Raw genomic sequence first — 19,301 nt, 5'->3', positions numbered from 1 at the left:
TAAACGCTGATAAAATACATTTTGAGAACTTTCTTCTTACTCTTGTTCTCCATCAGAAAAAGGGAACACATTACAAAGCTGCTGCAGCAGCAGCAATAATAGCATAACAATTAAAAAAAAGCTCCTTCATTCCATTATTGTATCACAAATTAAGAGAGTAACAATCTACCACGCTTGATACAGGCTCATATTCGTTCTATACACCTGCACGTAACTTCAGAACTGGACAAACTGCAACTCTGCAAGTATCAAAGAATATGTATTTGAATGAAATATAGCAATGTCAAACTACTACAAAAATTATGCAGAAGTCTGAATCAACCCAGTACTCAAAATCACCATCTCAACTTTGTAGTTCGGTGTTACACCGCGTTTTCTTATCATAAAAAAAAACATCTACAAAGTGCCTGACATGAGCTCCACTTCAGGTGACTGTTATCTTGCAAAATTATTGAAGTCTTAAAGGATCACTCAAATTTCAATGGAAGTTTAATCAAGAGACAAGTCGAATTTAATAAACACAGCCTAAACTGAATGCTTCAATTCCAACCACAAAAAGCTCCACGGCTCTCATTCGAGAAAGCGGAAGACTGCTATTAACCTCCACAAATGCAAGCAGTAATGGATTGTTAATCAAGAACACCACTCCCTGGCATTTTGGAACAAGCGCAGCCACGGGCTCGGCCCCTTCTTGTTGACATCCCAATGCTTCGGGTACCACGGATACTGCCACATTAAGAAGCAACGTTCAGGGTGAGGCATCATAGCAAGATGTCTTCCATCAGGGGAGCAAATAGCCGCAATCCCAAGAGGTGACCCGTTCAGGTTAAATGGGTAGGTTTCCGTTGGTTTCCCGTTGTCATCACAATACCTCAATGGGGCTAAATCAGAGCCCAAAACGCTGTTGAGAACATCGGCATTTGGGAAATAAGCCCTTCCTTCACCATGAGCTGCCCATACACCAAGTGAACTACCCGCCATTCCTTTGAGCATTATAGCAGGAGACTCTCCAATACTCACGCTTGTGAAACGACATTCAAATTTCCCTGATTCGTTGTGGATGAACCTAGGTTGTGCAGTGTCACCACCATTCCCGTGCACACCGCCAACATCGGGGCCCGGGATCCAGCCAAGTAAAGCCATGAGCTGGCATCCATTACAAACCCCGAGACTGAAAGTGTCAGGTCGATGATAGAATTCTTGAAATTGATCTAGAAGAGGTTGGTTAAATCTTATTGAAGCAGACCAACCCTTTGCTGAATCTAGAACATCTGCATAACTAAAGCCTCCAACGAATGCAATTCCACGAAACTCTTTCAAAGAGACGGCTCCACTCAGGAGGTCAGACATGGCAACATCCCATGGCTCAAAACCAGCAGCATAGAATGCTGCGGACATTTCTCTATCACCATTGCTACCTTCTTCCCGAAGAATGGCCACCTTTGGTTTTGAGGTAGCAAGCATGTATTTGTCATCTGTAGAGGCCGGGGTAAAGGACAACGACCAAGAAGGTTCTTGTCTGTGTTTTAACCCTTCTTTCTCCAAATCTACACAAGAGGCTAACCTCTGTAATTTCTCTAGGTTAAAACTGGTTTCCTCCCATAAGTCCCTCAAATACACCATATCTTCATTCAAATGACTGACCCCGTCAACCTTCAGATCAATAGTTTTCCCTGAAGTTACTTGTCCAATGATCTCTGAAGAGATGCCAGCACTACTCAGTTTTCCCATTACTGATTGCAACATTTTCTTGTCAACTTCAAGAACCAAACCTAGCTCCTCAGCAAATAGAGTCTCAAACAGGCTATATCCTTCAGATTTTAGTTCTAAGGAAAGCCCACAGTTGCCTGCAAAAGCCATCTCCAAGATGCTGACAAGTATACCACCATCACTAATATCATGACCAGCAGAAACGAGATCCTCTGCAATAAGCTCTTGAACTGCATTGAATGCTTTCTTGAAGTAGGAGACATCATCAAGATCAGGAGATACACTACCAATTTGATCAAAAGCCTACAAAAAAAACGAAGGCCAAACAAGAGAATTAGGAAAATAGATCAACCTATTTTTTGTGGCCAAATCTAGAGATGCAATTATATTTTACTACTGCAGCCCCCATGGGTTGGGACTTGGGCACTATAAGAGAGTTGATGTTCTAAAAGCTCATAACTGATTTGCTAGTCCGCTACAGGACAGGAGTTTCATGCATGAAAACCGGCAGATGAATAAGTCCTAACAAAAGCAGGGACCTTTTCTAGTTATAGAAAGCAGATATCGGAAACAAATGAGGTAGTAAATAATTTCCAATATCTCCTTATTTTTATGTGAAGAAAGCACAAGAGTTTTGCAGCGGTTATATTCAAGAAAACAGCGAAATAGAAAATGCTAAGAACTACCATATTGTGAATGCAAAGAGAATTATTCATTAGAGGCCTTAAGAAAGAAACCTGGGCAAGAGCAGAACCCCCTAGGCGGCGCTTTCCCTTGGCTAAATCAACATGAATCAAAACGCCTTCATCTCTGAGCTTTAGATCAGGAGTTACGGTCTTTGTTATATCCGGAGTAGTTACATAAGCACTGATAACAAGATTCCCTGGAGCTTTGACGACCTCACCGCCTGCATTTGCAGCCATGGAAAGACTGTCCTTTCCCCCATCTATAGCAATGCCAAGTTCAATCATGGCCTCAGAAAGGGCTGTGGCAGCATCATACATATCCGCACCTTCCCCGTCAAGCTTGGCTGCATACATCCAGTTGCCACTGGCTTTGACATCAGAAAGGGATGTAATTTTTGCCCAGATGAGATTTGTTAGGGCTTCACCAACAGCTAATCTTGCCATTGCTTTAGGATCCAACAAGCCCTTAATAGGCTGCTCACCAATAGCACATGCACCTCCAGTGAAGTTGGTGTAACTCTGAGCAATAATTGCAACATCGGCAAGAGTAATTTGCAACGGGCCCACAGTCTGCTGCTGTGCCACAAGGCCAGTGACACATCTATCAACCTTAGTGGTTAAGAAGCGTTTTGAGCATACAGATGGGAGTCTTAAAACCCTTTTCAAGGAATCCATCACGGTTGTTCCTGGAGAAATATCAAGTGGCTCTTGAGGATGAACCACGCGCTGGAACTCAAAGGTTTTCTGGGGCATGTCACCAAGCACTTTCTCAAGCTCAAGATCAACAGCAGGTAGGGGTGGAGGGACTCCATCAACACGGCTTTTCTCAATAGCAGCACTATCAACCAAAACAACACGCCCTTCACCATTGATTGTTCCAATCACAGCCATAGATAACCTCTCTCTATCACAAATTGATTGTAACATGCTACGACTTTCAGCCTTCACCAATATAGCATCTTGCTCCTGGTACTCTGCACCCCATATCTCCAATATTGACATTGTGTGATCACCAACCACTATAGCCCTGATATCGATCTGAGCACCCTTTGGATATATTATCTCCTTGACAACATTGCAGTTACCACCAGCACCTTGATCATGGATGCTAATAATAGGGTTCTTGTCACCCATTTCAATACAAGCACGTACAACACGATACAATTTCTGTGACATCTCAGCATCTCCTCGCTGTACAGCATTAAAGTCAAGCTCCGCATCATTCTGACCACTCACCATACTAGAAGCAGCACCTCCTCCCATTCCAATGCGATATGCAGGTCCCCCAATCTTTACAACTAACATGCCAATTTCAGGCTCTCCCTTCGTTATATGGGTGTGATCAATTTGCCCTATTCCAGCACTAAACATTATTGGCTTCAACCATTCCCGTCTCTCACCATTTGGAAGCCTCATTCCAAAGGTTCTAGTGTAACCCTGAATCAAGGGCTCACCAAATTTGTTCCCATAATCTGAAGCACCGTTACTGGCATCAATGAGAATCTGCAAAGGTGAAGCCAAGTTTGACGGATAGGTAAAAGATGCATCTTCCCAGGGAGCGTAAGATTCTTCCATATTTAAGTTTCCAATACAATACCCAGCCGTAGCAGCAACAACAAATGACCCTCTTCCTGTTGCATGTGTATCCCTAATCCTGCCACCAGCACCTGTTTCGGCTCCAGGGTAAGGTGCCACAGCACATGGGAAATTGTGGGTCTCGGCGGTAAAAAGAATGTCAAGATCACGCATCTGTACATCTAATGGACAGGATAAACCTGGAAGAAGAGGGCGCAATTGTTTCACAGGAAACCCTTTTATTGCACTAGAATTATCCTTGAATCCAATCACTGAATTGTTAGGGTTTGCCTTCAGTGTACTCTTCACAATCTGCATAAGAGTTCTTTCAACGGGTTTCCCATCTATCACTAGTTTACCCATAAAAAACCAATGCCTACTATGTTCACTGTTAGACTGCGCAATATCAAATAATTCAACATTAGTTGGGTTCCGCTTGATGTCTTCCTTGAAAAGCCAAGTATAATATTGAAGATCTTGCTCATCAAATGCTAAACCCATTTTTGCATTAATTTCTTCAAGGGCTTTCCTACCCTTCTCCATTACTGGCACATACAGAACTTCTTCCGGAACCAAACTAGTCTTGAAGCTTGTAAGTCTTTGAGTGTACACAGTTTCAGTCATTCGATCATGAACCATGGCAGCAAAGTCATTTATCTGCTGCTCCTGCAATGGGTACTTAGAAAACAGCATATACCTCCTAGAACGTTCAAGACGATTTACCTCAGTCAAACCGCATGATCGACAAATAGATACAGCATTAGTGGACCATGCTGTTGTAAAGGATAACCTAGGTCCTACCTCAACGACAACAGCAGTGCAACCTTCCATAGCCTCCTTATCAAGAAAGCTCTCAGTCTCTAAATTTTCAGGTTCGTAAGTCTCACCCAAAAGCCACCTAAGCGCCAAAATTTTGTCCCCGGAAAGCTCACTATTCAGCCCAATGTTGAAACATTGTTCAGTTCTCAAACCAACTATCTCATTAGATATCTTTGTCTGAATATTCCTCAGCAGCTCATCAGCTGCACTATCTTGAATAAGTGGAACACGGAAGAAATGAGTAACACTGTCCACAGACTGCACTACTTGTTCACCTAATGCAACACTCACATCGCCTGAAACAATAGCCTTCAGCTTCCCCAATCCTGAGCTTCTTAACCCAGCACTATGGGTGTGCAAACTTGGTGATCGAGTAAAGCATCGACCTGGCCCGTGAGCCAAATGTCTCCGAGTATTAATCGAATTTCGAGATAGAAATAATTTGCGTTGTGCATAACCCTGTAAAATAACCAAAACATAAATCAAAATGAAGAAAAATGAGAAAGTCCACAACAGTACAACACAACAATCCCTGGAAAGGTTCTCCCCATTCCTAACCTATGTTAATATGACTCCTCATTAAGTACCCAGGTCACATACTCAACACTCAGACATGGGTATGACCAAATACTACATTTTGGACCGAAATCATGCAAAATTTTCACAAGACAGACATGTCTAACACTTGAACATGTACCCGCGTCTAAAAGGTATACCCAAAACCTGAGTAACATAGGCTCTGATGTTTCACTATAACAAATAAGAACTTAAATAAACAGATAAATAAGGGCCAATACCTTTAATTCTGCGTTCATTAGTTTGGAACCAGTAAAATCAGACCGAGCTGCCATTGCTGTAAACAAAACAAAAACAAGAACCAGTCAGTTTCCTGAGCACAAATTAATCAAAACCAAAAAATATTGACACCCAAAAACAGGCTAAAATCGCAAATTCACACACACAAGTAAAACAGCAATTTACCTTAAATTGTAAAACAAAAAATAGATTGTAAAACAACAAATAAATTATTATCCTACACTAGAAACTTTTATCTGACATTCTATTGTTTAAACAACTTTAATTCAATGGAACACATTAGCAATTGCGAAATTAGACAAATAAGATAATTAGTTTATACCTTAGAAAAAGTTCGCGACAAGTCCACGAGGGGTAAGACCACGATCAGTGGCTCGTCGGCCGCCTCTGTGCCGCCGAACCGCTGGTGTCGCCGGAGGTCGTCAATGTGTGAGGGAAAGAGCGTGAAAACGGCGCAGAGAATAACGTTTGGGTTTTGTGTTTCAGTTTAGTCAAAAAATGATTGTGCAGTCAAACTACTTTTACTACTCAGTCCCTAAATGTTTTGTATCTTTTTTATCATAGTTTAAAATATTTGGCAACAAATCGTCGCCCTCTTGTAAGAAATAACTAGATTAGATCCCGTGCATGCACAAATTATAATAATTTTTTAAAAAAAATATTTAACTAAATATCCCCAAACTAGTGCATAATAATAAAAGAAATTAAACATACTCATTTATATTTATTCATCAAATATGCATACTATATATGTGTAATATGTTACTTTGACCGACATATCTAGTGAATATAATTTTCGTTATTAATGTACCGATTTGACTAAAATATTATAAAAATAATATTTAGCAAAATTATTATTACGTGGTATCTATTATTGCCATAAATTATAAACCAATATTTTTTCCATATGTAGATAGTTTATAAAAAGAGTAGAGAATAAAATAAAATAAGATATATATTTTAGGAAAATGTTTTAGGCGAGAAAATTTTACACCAGGAAATGACATGTGTCATTCCTGGTGTCTGTTTTAGTATATAGTAATAGATGTAGTCATATACTAGTAATACCTCGTATTTTTCTATAATTATAAATATATTTTATTATATTTATAAAGCATTTCGTTGTATTTTTACAAATTAATTTCATTTAATTAGAATTAAATGCGCGTTTATTTTTAATTAATTTAAATATTAATTATTTCGAAAACCGTATTTTATTAAATAGATTCAAGGAATTTATTTAGTCGGGAATTGTCGGGTCGTATTTCAAAAACGAATTTAATAAACTTAAAGCCCGGTCGTTTTGTTTTAATTAAACCCAACAAAGCTTGCAAGGAAATTTAATGAATTAAGCCCGAAAGCAAGCCCAACTCAAAAGTACCCTAACCTAGCCCACAAAGGAGAGGAACCTATAAATAAGACCCCATGTCAAACCCTCACAACCAAAAATTCGGAAATCTCTCTCTCCTCTTCCCCTCTCCTTGCGGCACACTCAACCCTCACGCCTCTCTCCTTCGTCGCCCTTGCTTGCGGCGCAAGGAAGCTCGCCCGTCTCTCCCTCTCGCCTTCTCGCAGCCGCAGCGTAGCACATTGTGCCTGCGTGCGCTGTGCGGTGGTGCCTTGCTGCTCGCCCACTCGTCCCTTGCTCGCCCTCGTCCCGCGTCGCGTCGCAGCACAACAGCAGTGCTGTGTGTGCGCACGCTGTGTCCCGCCTGTGCCTAGCCTCTCTCGCTTGTCCCTTGCGCGCACGTTGTGTGCGTGTGTCTTGCTGTGCCCAGCGCCCTCGTCGCTTGCCCCGTCCCTTGCGCGCGCGCCCGTGCTGTGGTGCGTTGCGTCGCTGGTGCTATTATTGTTGTTGTCGTGTGTGTTGGTCGGCACACACACACACGATTAATTAATCGTTGTGTGTGTGTGTGTTGATCAATTGTTTAATCAAATTTTGTTTTCAAAAATATTAATTTTCAGTTTTAAACCGATTTAATTATTGTGATTAGTTTAATTATTGGATTGTTTAGATTAATTAAAACGGTTATGAACACCGTATTGGGTTAGTAGTATGTTTTAATTAAAGAAATTGGTTTTGATGTTTGAAATTATAATTTTCAGATTATATATGTTTATAAAGTGTGGATTTTTGAAGTCAAAACATATGTTCGGATTAAACTATTGCTAGGGTTTTGGTTTCAAATTGATTGAGCAATTGATTTACATAATTTAATGACAATTTAAATTATGGGAATCAATCTAAATTTTCAGAATGTTTATAAGCTTTAAAAGGTTTGTTTTTAAGGGTTTTAAAGCTAAAAAGTCAATGTTTTTATGCTAGGACTTGAGTTGACTATTTGAGACTATTAAATTACCAAGTAATGAATGAATTTTAATTAAACTAAGAGTTTTAGTTTCATAAATAGTTGCTGGAAATTTGGTAAACATGGATAATAATTTAGTTCTCTTATTTTGTTTTATAGGAGTTGATTTCTAGTAAGTCGTTCGCACAGTGGTCCCCGTACTTAGGTATTCCAGGTACGTACAAGACTAGGGTGACCACCCATCCCTTGAGGATTTTATGAAGTGTATTGAATGCGAATCATGTGAACTTATATGCTATGAATTCATGTTTGATGATTGGGAATGATTATGTTGTTATGAATTCATGTTTAATATTGAGAACGAGCATGTTATTATTATTGTTGAATCTATGTGATCGAGCATGTTATGAATTGAATTATGCTTTATAGATTCTATTGAACTGTCATGTTATGGACTTTATAATCGTTGAATTATGTCAAGCATGTTGTTCAAGTGATTTGCATGTATGAGTAGTGCGCATGCAAGTTGTTATTATTATTATGCTATAGTACAGGATATCTAGCATAATTATTGAGCCAGTCGAATATTTCCAGTGAGCAATATATATTCTACCAAAGGGGTAGAATATGTTAGAGAGTCTATGTGAATTGAATTAAGGACAATTCGTGCTAAGGGCACACCCCGCTTGTTAATAGGCAATGTCGGGTTATCTCAAACAGTGTTTTGAGAAGGAACAATGGGAGTAATTTCACTTGAGTCTATGTTTGATCACAAGTCCTAAAAGAAGTAAAATAATGAAGTGTCATTGTTGAGTTGTTTAATTGTTCATTCGTTGTATGATTGTGTCTTGAGTCGTCTTGAACATAATATACTAATTAACGTAAAGTGTAACCCAAAGAGCTTTAAAACTCTTGGAACGTATATACCTTGAGTATGAACAATGGGGGAGTCTTGCCGGAAAACTTGTACTCCTAGAATGATACAAGACGTTGTTTCATTCTCTTTTATGCCGTTGTGAATTGGAATTCCTGTCGGTATGGCCCGACTGTCGGTAGTAGCCCGACTTATTTTGGTGTATGGTTGGCTCCCATCACCCTTTCTTTCCTTTTGAGGATACTTTACTTTACCCGTTCGAAGCTACTTTTTATTAAACTGTGAGTCAAGGGTCGTGTCATGTGTCGAGTCTTGTCTCCATGTTTATTTGTTTATTACATGGCTTTTGCATGTTGATTATTTAATTTGTCGAGTGAAGCATGTTAGGATAGAATGTTATTCTAGCTTGTTCGTACTCAGCTTTTGCTGATTTCGTGCTTCATGTCTTCTGGTCATGGCCTTTGCCTTAATGACCCTATGATGATCCATCAATTGCATTTGCGTTGTTGGGGAATAGATTTTCAATAAGCAGGTTTGTAGAGATAACTTGCGGAAGAAGTTATCGTGGGATTCGAGTTGAGAGTTTATTCTTCTGTATTTTATAAACTCTATTACTTTTATTTAAAGTCATGACTACTACTATTTTCAGTTAATGGATTTCCAACGGTTTGTTTTAGTTCGGGCCTCAACGGTTCCAACTTGTCTTAATAACCATTAACTATTTATTTAATGTGTTTGAAAGTTAGTTAATTCCGCTGCGTAATTATGGTAAATAGCCTTAGCCGTTATCACGGTGGCGGTAATATCTTGGTAATTCCTGTGTTTTAAGTTGGAAAATGTTTTATAAAAAGCAAGGAATTATTTGGGTGTTACAATACTCCCTAATAATTAATGGCTGCATAGGTATGCATCTATCTCTAGATGCATATGAGCTAAGACATAGTACATTATGCATACTCATTTTTCTCTCTTCTCTAACCTTTTCCCATTTTCTCTCTCATCAAACCCCATTTTATTTTTCTCTCACCATTTTCTCTTTCATCAAAAACCTCCACATTTTCTCTCATCAAACTACTACTTTCTCTCATCAAATTACATATTTATCTCTCTTTACACCTCCAATTTGACTCCGATGGTTTCCATAGTGACGGTTACTCATGCGATTCCGGCGAATTTCTAGTTGGATTCGTAGAACTTCTGGTCAAATCTGTCGAATTTTTGGTCGGATATGTCAAATTTTGGTCAGATCTGTCGATTTTTTGGTCGAATTTGTCGTATTTCTGATCGATTCCGGCGAACTTTTGATCAGATCCGTCGAATATCTCTCTCCTCTCTTTACACCAATCCATGTTTATTTGTATGAAATTCGTGAGTTTTCTTTGTAAATTGATCTTTAATTTGCATTTATTCAAGGTTCATTTGCTGCGAATTCGTGTTTAATAATTTGTTACTTTCGTCACCAAATTTGATTGTGATTTTAATTTACATATTGTCGTTAATTGATTTTGTGGTTGGAGATGTTCAAATTAATATATGTAGATGTTCAAAATAATATATGTAGGTGTTGATTTTTTTTAAACAACAATTTTATGCTGCGATTTTAGATCTATCATCGTTCATGTTTAACTTGAGGCGGATCCGGACGTACTGTGGACTATCTACGGAGGGACGACATTTGGAGTCCTAAAGACTTGTTCTTGTTCGGTTCGGGCGCAGCTAGGGAAGGCACGCTACAACATGTATGCATCAATTCTATGTTAAATGATTATGTGAATATAATATGCTTTCCTGGCTTTATGGTTTTTCCGCATGATTTATGAATTGTCATATGTATCATAACCTAACAGTGGTATCACGAGCCTCTTATTATTTTCATAATCTAAATTGCACGAACATGGTTAAATATTACAAATTTGCAAGAATTAAAAGGGGTGATTAATTTTCGTAATTGTTAATTAATTGCAAATTGCGTTTATTTAATTATACGTACGCAGTTTTTCGGCAGTTTCTTCATTACTCATCCAAATCGAGTGATTTTTGTGTCAATTCCGCATGTAAAAGGCATTCTAAAATTTTGACAAAAGTATTTTTTTCGGCCGAACCCAGAATTCTCAAATTCGAAGCCTAACTATGACTTTTCGGAGGTTTTAGTTTTTCGAATGCAAAATTTCGTAAATTTAAGATGTTAAATTAAATATTTGCGATTCTTGTTGATAAATCTTGAATTTTTGATTGACCTACTGTATATGTTTAACAAGTTTGAATGCATAGCCTTGTTAATTATGCAATCTAATTTGTAATTATGGTTAATTTGTTGAAAATTGGAATAATTTAGAATTAATTTGATTTTCATAATTAGTTATAATTTAATTAGATACCTATGATTAAAAACCACCATAAAAATTGTAAATTTATGTTAAATTTTAAATTTTTATGACCTAGACATGAATCCATGTTAATCGGAAATCAATTAAATAATAAATTTTCGATTTTTCGCCCTAAAATTATGAAATTAATATTATTTATTAATTTGTCATTAATTTTGAAAATAAATTTTTAATTTTTATGCGATTCGCTCATATAACTTGCACGCACAAAGCAATGGACGCTACGTGTTACCCTTAAGGGGTGTTGTATAGTGCGGGCATGCGACGACGAGCACGGGAGCTCGTCGCCCATGCGGTACGAATGCAGCGAGCAAGGGCATGGTGCACGAGCACAAGGCAGCAGCCCTGCTGACAGGCTAAATCGCACTCCTATCAAAGATAAACCTAACGTTCACCAACTAAAAATATAGCAAGGGAAGCAGGGATCGTATCCACAGGGAAACAATGTTCTTTCTACTATTAATCGGCAATTCTAGACTATTGGGAAACAAGAATATGGATTGATTTGTATAATATAACTAGGACGATAATAAAATAGGAAAAAATCAGATATTAAAAGGTCTAGGGCATAGGTTCACCGATGGACAACATTCCAGGATGACAACAATCGATAATAATCAATAAAACAGTTAATTAGACTAGCGTGCTCTCTCGAATCGATACTAATCATAGACTTAGAATTAACGGGCTCTCGCTACGTATTAATCCCAATTCCACCTATTGACACAAGCCTAAACATCAAATTGCATCTCTCGAATCTTAATTTGATATTGCGAAACTAATACAATCAAACCTGCGCAAATCTAATTGCAAAGTAAATAGGAGCAATCAATAGGAATTAACAGCTAAACCAACAATCAACAACAATTAATCATCCCTTCATATTCGTTCATGGATTCCCAAAACCCTAGAAAATCAACTACTCACACATATTTAAATTAAACCAAGTAAACATATTAAATAAAAGCATGATTGAAATTGAATAATAGAATCATAAATAAAGTAATACCTAAACGAAGAACGAAGAATTAGCTGAAAGATTGAAGCTTTAAATTAATAAAAGTTGAGTAATTGGAAAATAAAAATTGAAGTTTTAAACTAAGGAATAATAATAATACGAAGTTCGGAGAGGAGAGGCTACTAAAACACTAATTTAATATATATAGCCTTCCCCTTAAACCTACGGAGAGAAACGAACAAAGGAATACGGTTTGGGGCCGAAAACCTGGCACCCCGGTTTGTGAAAACCTGCCGGTTTTCGGTCCTTCCCAGCATAGAAAACCTACAGGTAGCGAAAACCTGGCACCCGGGTTTGTGAAAACCTGCCGGTTTCGCGCCTAAAATTAAAATCCTCCTTTTCTCAAAACCTGCCGGTTTTCAGAACCCGCCCGGTTTTCGGTGCAAAACTGCACAAAGTCTCTATCTTCAAAACGTCATAACTCCTTCGTTATTTATCGGAATTAGGCAAATGACCACTCGTTGGAAAGATCTTGAAATTTAAAATTCAACCCAATTAAAATCACTGCATTTGGAGTTGTAGAACTTGACTTATGATCAAAAGAGTAGACGAGTGTCGGTTTTCTACTTCTTTCACTATCCGCTTTGCTCGCAAACTCTTCCAACTCAATGTGTGTGCTCTCGAAAGTACATAATATCTTGTATTGATTCAAATGAGTAGGAAATGCACAAAAATATGCTAATTCCTACAATGATGAGCCTGAAACTACAAACACACTACAAGGAGCACATTAGTACTAAAAATCGCTCCGAAGAGCTCATTTGAGATAAAAAAAGTACTAAGGGACGGGGGTAAAAACACTATAAAATATGAACATATCACCTGCCTTGTGTCGTGGGCTGTGAGCAATGGGCGCATGGGCAAGGGCGAGAGCAAGGCACGAGCAGTCGCGTGTGGGCAGCAAGCGTGCTGCGCCACAGCGCGCACTGCCTCGCGCAAGCGCATGTGTGCGTGCGACTAGCGCTGCGCCCAGCGATGGCGTGCAGCGTGCTTGTTGCGACGTGCGACGAGCGCTGCGCCCAGCGATGGTCAGCATCATGCTTTTTGCGACGAGCGCTGGCGCGCACCTTGCGATGGGAAGCAGCAGCGATGGGAAGCAGCAGCGATGCGACGCAGCGCATGGGCTGCGCACACATGGCCAGCGATGGCTGTGTGCGTGTGGCCCATGGGCGTGCGTTGCGTGGGGTTGTTGCGTTGCGATTAGATCGTTTTGAAATTTTAATTTGAAATTTTCAGTTTACGTAATTTTAGTTAATTTTAAAATTAATAATTTAAATTATTTTCTTGGATTTTAATTTTGAATATTGTAATTATAATAAATTTTATTTATTCTAATTATTTTACTAAAATTAAAATCATGAATTAATTTAAATATGACTGAAATTAAATTAAATTTTTGGATTCAATTATAAATTTATATGAGCTTTAAATTTTAATTAAATTTGTATGTTTCCGGTTAGACTAGAAATACATTTTTATGTTTAAAATTAGTAAAGCATATGAATTTATTGGTTTAAGTGGGAGCCCTTTTAATCATATACTCTTGATTAGGTCTACAAATCCTTAAGTTTAAAACAACTTGATTAGAATTAATAAGGACTGAATAATTTGTAGATTATTGGTGCCCTTGATTAATTGCTGCAAATGTTTATGTGATGCATAATGTGTTTTACTAACCAGCTATGTGGGCCATTCATGTTAATGAATGGGTGAATGGTATATATTGTATATGTACTGTTTTGCAGGTTATTAAGTTACTAGTATGGCCCAAATAGGATAGAAAATATGGTCTGCGTACCATTAATTTGAATGTAATTGGTCTAAAGTACCAAAGTTGTTTTTCAATTCAAATATGGTCTGCGTACCATCAAATAGTTGTAATTAGTTTTAATTATAGCTTATTCTATTTGAAGAAAATGGTGCCTCCCACGGAGATTTTCAAGACGGACTTTGAAGTTAAAGCTTCAAGATGAAGTCGGGCCATACTAGATCACATTTATCTTATGCATGTTTTAAGTTATTTATTGCTATTAAATATGTCTTAAAATGCATGAGATCAAAGCTTGATTATGTTGCATGATTAAGGATTTTAGTTCACTTAAAATCTAACCAACATAGTAAGAGCCTTAAGTTCCAAACTTAAAAAATTGAGTTAAAAGGTGCCATGCCAAAATATACACTTGCTTGGATATCCTTTACATCAATCTAGTAATAGTTTTCGCTCAGCGAGGTGTTACTTATTGGTCCTAAAGGGGCAAGGTACACAAATAATTGTGAGTACATGTTAGTTTTGGTGAAACTCAACGATATAAGTAAGGAGTCCTTTTATGTCGTGGCAAAATCGATAGGTTTACCTAATAAGTTCTTAGACGTACCTATCAACCAAGAATAGTTTCTAGACTATTAGCAAAAGGCTTTTGCTTACCTAAGATGTTTTAGGATTAAGTCGACAAACTGTGCTTAGTTCTTCAATGATTTTAGGATCTTGGAATCATTTTATTCACACCTGCCGGAACACATAACTTGAATAAAATGCTTAATGAACATTGAATTATGCATGTATGCTAGAATTTAAGTTTATTAAGAGAAAATGTGAATGGTTATTTATTTGTTTATTCTTTTCAATTGTAGTTTTGACTATGGCAAACAACAATCAAAACATCATCATGGGTTTTGAGCTTATGGTCAAGCTGAACCTGGCAAATTTTCTTGAATGGGAAGCTAAGCTGGTTGAAATAGTCAGACTCAATGGACTTGAGTATGTACTATCACATCCCATGCCAAGCTACTATGCCAGAGACATGACCCCTAAGAGATTTTACGCCTGGGATGCGGATCTCAAAAAGGTTATGAGTCTCATGCTGAACAATATCCCTGATGATTGGGCTAGAAGGTTTGTAGCCTATGAACCTTTTACTCTTATCAAGAATCTGAGGGATATCTGTCGTGGAAGCACGGAGGACAGGGACCTGAACGTCCATGAGTTGATTGAATCAATGTCTGGTCTAAAGGTTAGTTCTCCCAACAGGTGTTATAGGATGGAAGTCCAAGAAACACATGTTCAGCTCCTTCGCACTAAACAGAGGGTAGGCGTCCCACTGAGGTTCCATGTGGATCTTATGCGTTCATACTTTGATCGCTTAAGTCTACTAGGAACACCAATAAGCGAAAGGATGGCAGTCTCCATCTTGCTCAATTCACTACACAGTGGGTTTGGTCGCTTCAAGCAACTATACCTAAGTGAACCAAGAGAAGAAACAGTTGCAGAATTTGTTCACCTTGTCAGAAAGGCTGAGATAATACTGGACTGTGAAGCCAAAGATTTACTCAAGGCTAGAAGGAGACCGTTCAAGAAAAGTGGAAAGTCCAAGGGCAATGCTAAATCAAAGCAGGACAAGTCCACATCAAGCTGTCTTTATTGTGATGGAATAGGCCATTACAAAAGAGAATGTCCAAAGCTAAAGGAAGATCAGAAGAACGGAACAGTCGTTCCATCTTCAGGTATTTTCGTTAGACTATATACTTGCTAATTCAACTTCTTGGGTATTAGATACAGGTTGTGGCTCACACTTATGTTCCAATCCACAGGGACTAAGAAGAAGTAGAAAGTTAAGCAAGGGTGAAGATTTGGCTTGGGAAATGTTTTTCGATGAAGGATCTAGGAGAAGCACAGTACATATTGGGCATCAAGATTTACAGAGATAGATCTAAAAAGATGATTGGACTTAGTCAAAGCACTTATATCAATAAGGTGCTTGATAGGTTCAAGATGGCAGACTCCAAGCGAGGCTACCTACCCATGTCTCATGGAATAACTCTAAGCAAGACTCAGTGCCCAAAAACACTTGATGAGCGTAGACGAATGAGTGGGATTCCATATGCATCATTGATTGGTTCAATAATGTATGCTATGATATGTACACGCCCGGATGTTGCGTACGCACTCAGTGCTACGAGCATATACCAGTCAGATCCAGGAGAGGCGCATTGGACTGCTGCCAAGAATATTCTGAAGTACCTGAAAAGGCACAAAGATGACTTCCTGATCTATGGTGGAGATGATGAATTAATTGTTAAAGGCTATACGGACGCAAGTTTCCAAACCGACAAAGATGATTTCAGATTACAGTCTGGGTTTGTCTTCTGCCTCAATGGAGGTGCAGTAAGTTGGAAAAGTGCTAAGCAAAGCACCATTGCGGATTCTACAAATGAAGCGGAGTACATTGCTGCACATGAAGCAGCAAAGGAAGCTATATGGCTAAGGAAGTTCATAGGTGAACTTGGTGTAGTCCCCTCCATTAAAGGACCAATAGCCCTGTATTGTGATAATAACGGAGCTATTGCACAGGCGAAGGAGCCTAGACACCACCAGAGAGTCAAGCATGTACTTCGTAGATTTCACCTTCTACGAGAGTTCGTTGAAAGAAAAGAAGTCGAGATAAGCAAGATTGGAACTGATGACAACATATCAGATCCATTGACTAAACCTCTGCCGCAGGCGAAGCACAACTCGCACACTGCAGCTATGGGAATCAAGCATATTGGAGAATGGCTTTGATATCCTTGTTTAATGTTTTAAAGTTTTAGAGTTTAAATCTTTGTAAAACATTATTGGTTAATCATTCACAATAAATGAAGAGAATTCATTTTTCCATTTAATTTGTGGTTTATTAAATGATGAGTCCCTTCAATTTGACGATATATTCAAGATAGACTGTCAGGACCAGTCCTGTGACTAAGAGATGTCTATCAAGTGAACTTGAATGTAAAAAGTTGAAAATGGTCCCTAGTCGGAGTTTTCTATAAAATTGGACGCATAGAAAACGTTAGACGACCAGAATGCAAGATGACTAGTAGTTCTGTTTCTTGAACTATGTGGACATGGCAATGTCATAATCATTTGCATAGATACTTACTTTGGGAAGACTAGTATCGGACAAGACCTATGAAACTTTACTGTAAGAGATGAAAATCTGTCATAAGTAAATTTCATTAAAATTATTAGACACTAAATCCTCAATACCTGAGTGATTTGAGATTACTTGTTTGAGAACTGGTTGCTTTGACGTTGACCAACCGTCGCACCGTAAAAGGAGGCTATAAAGGCAACGCTCAGGTAATCACCTATCAAACGAAGTCTAATCTCAAGATCGCAAGATTGGGATTGTCCTCCCATAAATCGGGATGAGATGCTTAAAAGTTGTACAAGGCCACTCGGAGAGCTAGAAACTGTGAAATGCATGGCCGTGCTCGGATGAATCATAGGCTATGATTATCTGTTTATTTGATCAGTTGAACTCTGAAACCGAGGAACACCTCTGGACATAATAAGGATGACAACTCTTACCTTATGTTCAAGAGCAAGCATCGAGCGACAAAGGAATTAGGAAATGCACACTTGTCCCTAAGGACAAGTGGGAGACTGAAGGAAATAATGCCCTTGGTCCAAGTATGCATTCTATGTTAAGTCTAATAAGTGCGGTTCAATATTAATTAACAAGTTAATAATTCAGCGAGATCAAGTGAGCTGAATGCCTAGCTAGAGGCCGCTTCAGTTCAAGTGGAATTAATGATATTAATCCACAGCTTACTCTTGACTGAACCCGTATGGTCACACAAATAGTACGTAAACGGATCAAGTATTTAATGGCATTAAATACTCTATCTATGGATATTCGGAATCGACGGATCTTGGTTTCAGTGGGAGCTGAGATCGTCACAAGCAAGAAATGAATACTCCGGAAACGATGATATTGCCGGAAACGGAAATATGGATCGTATCGGAAATATAAATATTATCCAAGTCGTAGATGTTACCGGAAACGGAAACATGGTACGTATCGGAAAATATTATCGGAAATGGAAATATTGCCGGAATCGGAAATATTGCCGGAAACGGAAATATTGTCAGAATCGGAAATATTATCGGAATCGGAAAATAATTCCGGAAACGGAAATATTAAATATTTGTTCGAAACGGAAATTAATTCCGGAATCGGAAATATTAAATATTGTTCGTATCGGAAATGAATTCCGGAACCGGGAATTTAATCGGAAGCGTATCGTACGAATAAGCATCGGACGAGGCCTGCCGGACGAGGGCCCAGCACGAAGCCAGGCCATCGCCCAGCAAGCCAAGCGCGCCACACGAACAGCCAAGGCCAAGCCAGGCCCAGCAGGCCATGGCAGCGCGCGCAGCGCGCGCAGCAATGGGCTGCGAGCTGTGTTGCTGCTCGCGTGGGCTTGCGGCTCGCGTGGGCCGAGCGGCCGTGTGGGCTGTGCGCTGGCATGGCCTGCACGCTCGTGGGTCATGCTCGTGTAGAGTTTGTGTTCACATACGAAACCTAAATTGTGTAGGATTTGTTTGATGATTAAATTCCTAATCCTAAAAGGATAAAATTAATTAGTTAGAGTCCTACTAGGATTCTAGTTTAACTAATTAGTATCCTAATATGATTCCAGTTCCTTTTCCATACCTCTATAAATAAGGGCCTAGGGTCATTATTTGCAGGTACGATTGAAGTATTCAAAGGGTAAGTTTTTGAAAGAAAAACCAGCCATACACTTGCAAACACATAGCCGAAATTCCTAGTAACCTTAAGGGCGATTCTAGTTGGTCTAACTTGAGGCGGATCCGGACGTACTGTGGACTATCTACGGAGGGACGACATTTGGAGTCCTAAAGACTTGTTCTTGTTCGGTTCGGGCGCAGCTAGGGAAGGCACGCTACAACATGTATGCATCAATTCTATGCTAAATGATTATGTGAATATAATATGCTTTCCTGGCTTTATGGTTTTTCCGCATGATTTATGAATTGTCATATGTATCATAACCTAAAAATTTGTACTTTCAAGATAAAATACTTGTTAGGTGGCTTTTATGGAGAGAGAAATTAGAGATTAAGGGTATGCACATAATAAATGAGCCTAAAAAAGACAAAAATCAAGCACATGGGTTGAATAAAAGTCAAAAAGTACAATTTTTAAAGTAAAAAATCTGACTTTTTTAGGACAATATTGGAATTACAATTAGTGCATGAGGGTATTACGGGTAAAAATTAATGATTTAAAATAGAAATAGGCACATCATTTAGGGACACCATTT

At 38.7% G+C, this 19,301-nt stretch overlaps 1 protein-coding gene across 1 annotated transcript; it reads right to left on the bottom strand.

Moving 5' to 3' along the window:
- Positions 1–238: 238 nt before the first annotated feature.
- On the bottom strand, positions 239–6,131 carry LOC110787449 (probable phosphoribosylformylglycinamidine synthase, chloroplastic/mitochondrial). Its single transcript, XM_021992073.2, has 4 exons — positions 5,929–6,131; positions 5,588–5,643; positions 2,448–5,249; positions 239–2,013 (listed from the first exon to the last, which is right to left on the bottom strand). The coding sequence occupies exons 2-4, from the start codon at positions 5,639–5,641 to the stop codon at positions 634–636; spliced, it is 4,236 nt and encodes a 1,411-aa protein (XP_021847765.2). The 5' UTR covers positions 5,642–5,643; positions 5,929–6,131; the 3' UTR covers positions 239–633.
- Positions 6,132–19,301: the final 13,170 nt, after the last annotated feature.

This window comes from Spinacia oleracea, chromosome 1 (genome assembly GCF_020520425.1).
Source record: "Spinacia oleracea cultivar Varoflay chromosome 1, BTI_SOV_V1, whole genome shotgun sequence".
Taxonomy (NCBI): domain Eukaryota; kingdom Viridiplantae; phylum Streptophyta; class Magnoliopsida; order Caryophyllales; family Amaranthaceae; genus Spinacia; species Spinacia oleracea.
The sequence above is the reverse complement of the archived record's forward strand: the minus strand, read 5'-3'. Positions and strand labels throughout refer to the sequence as shown.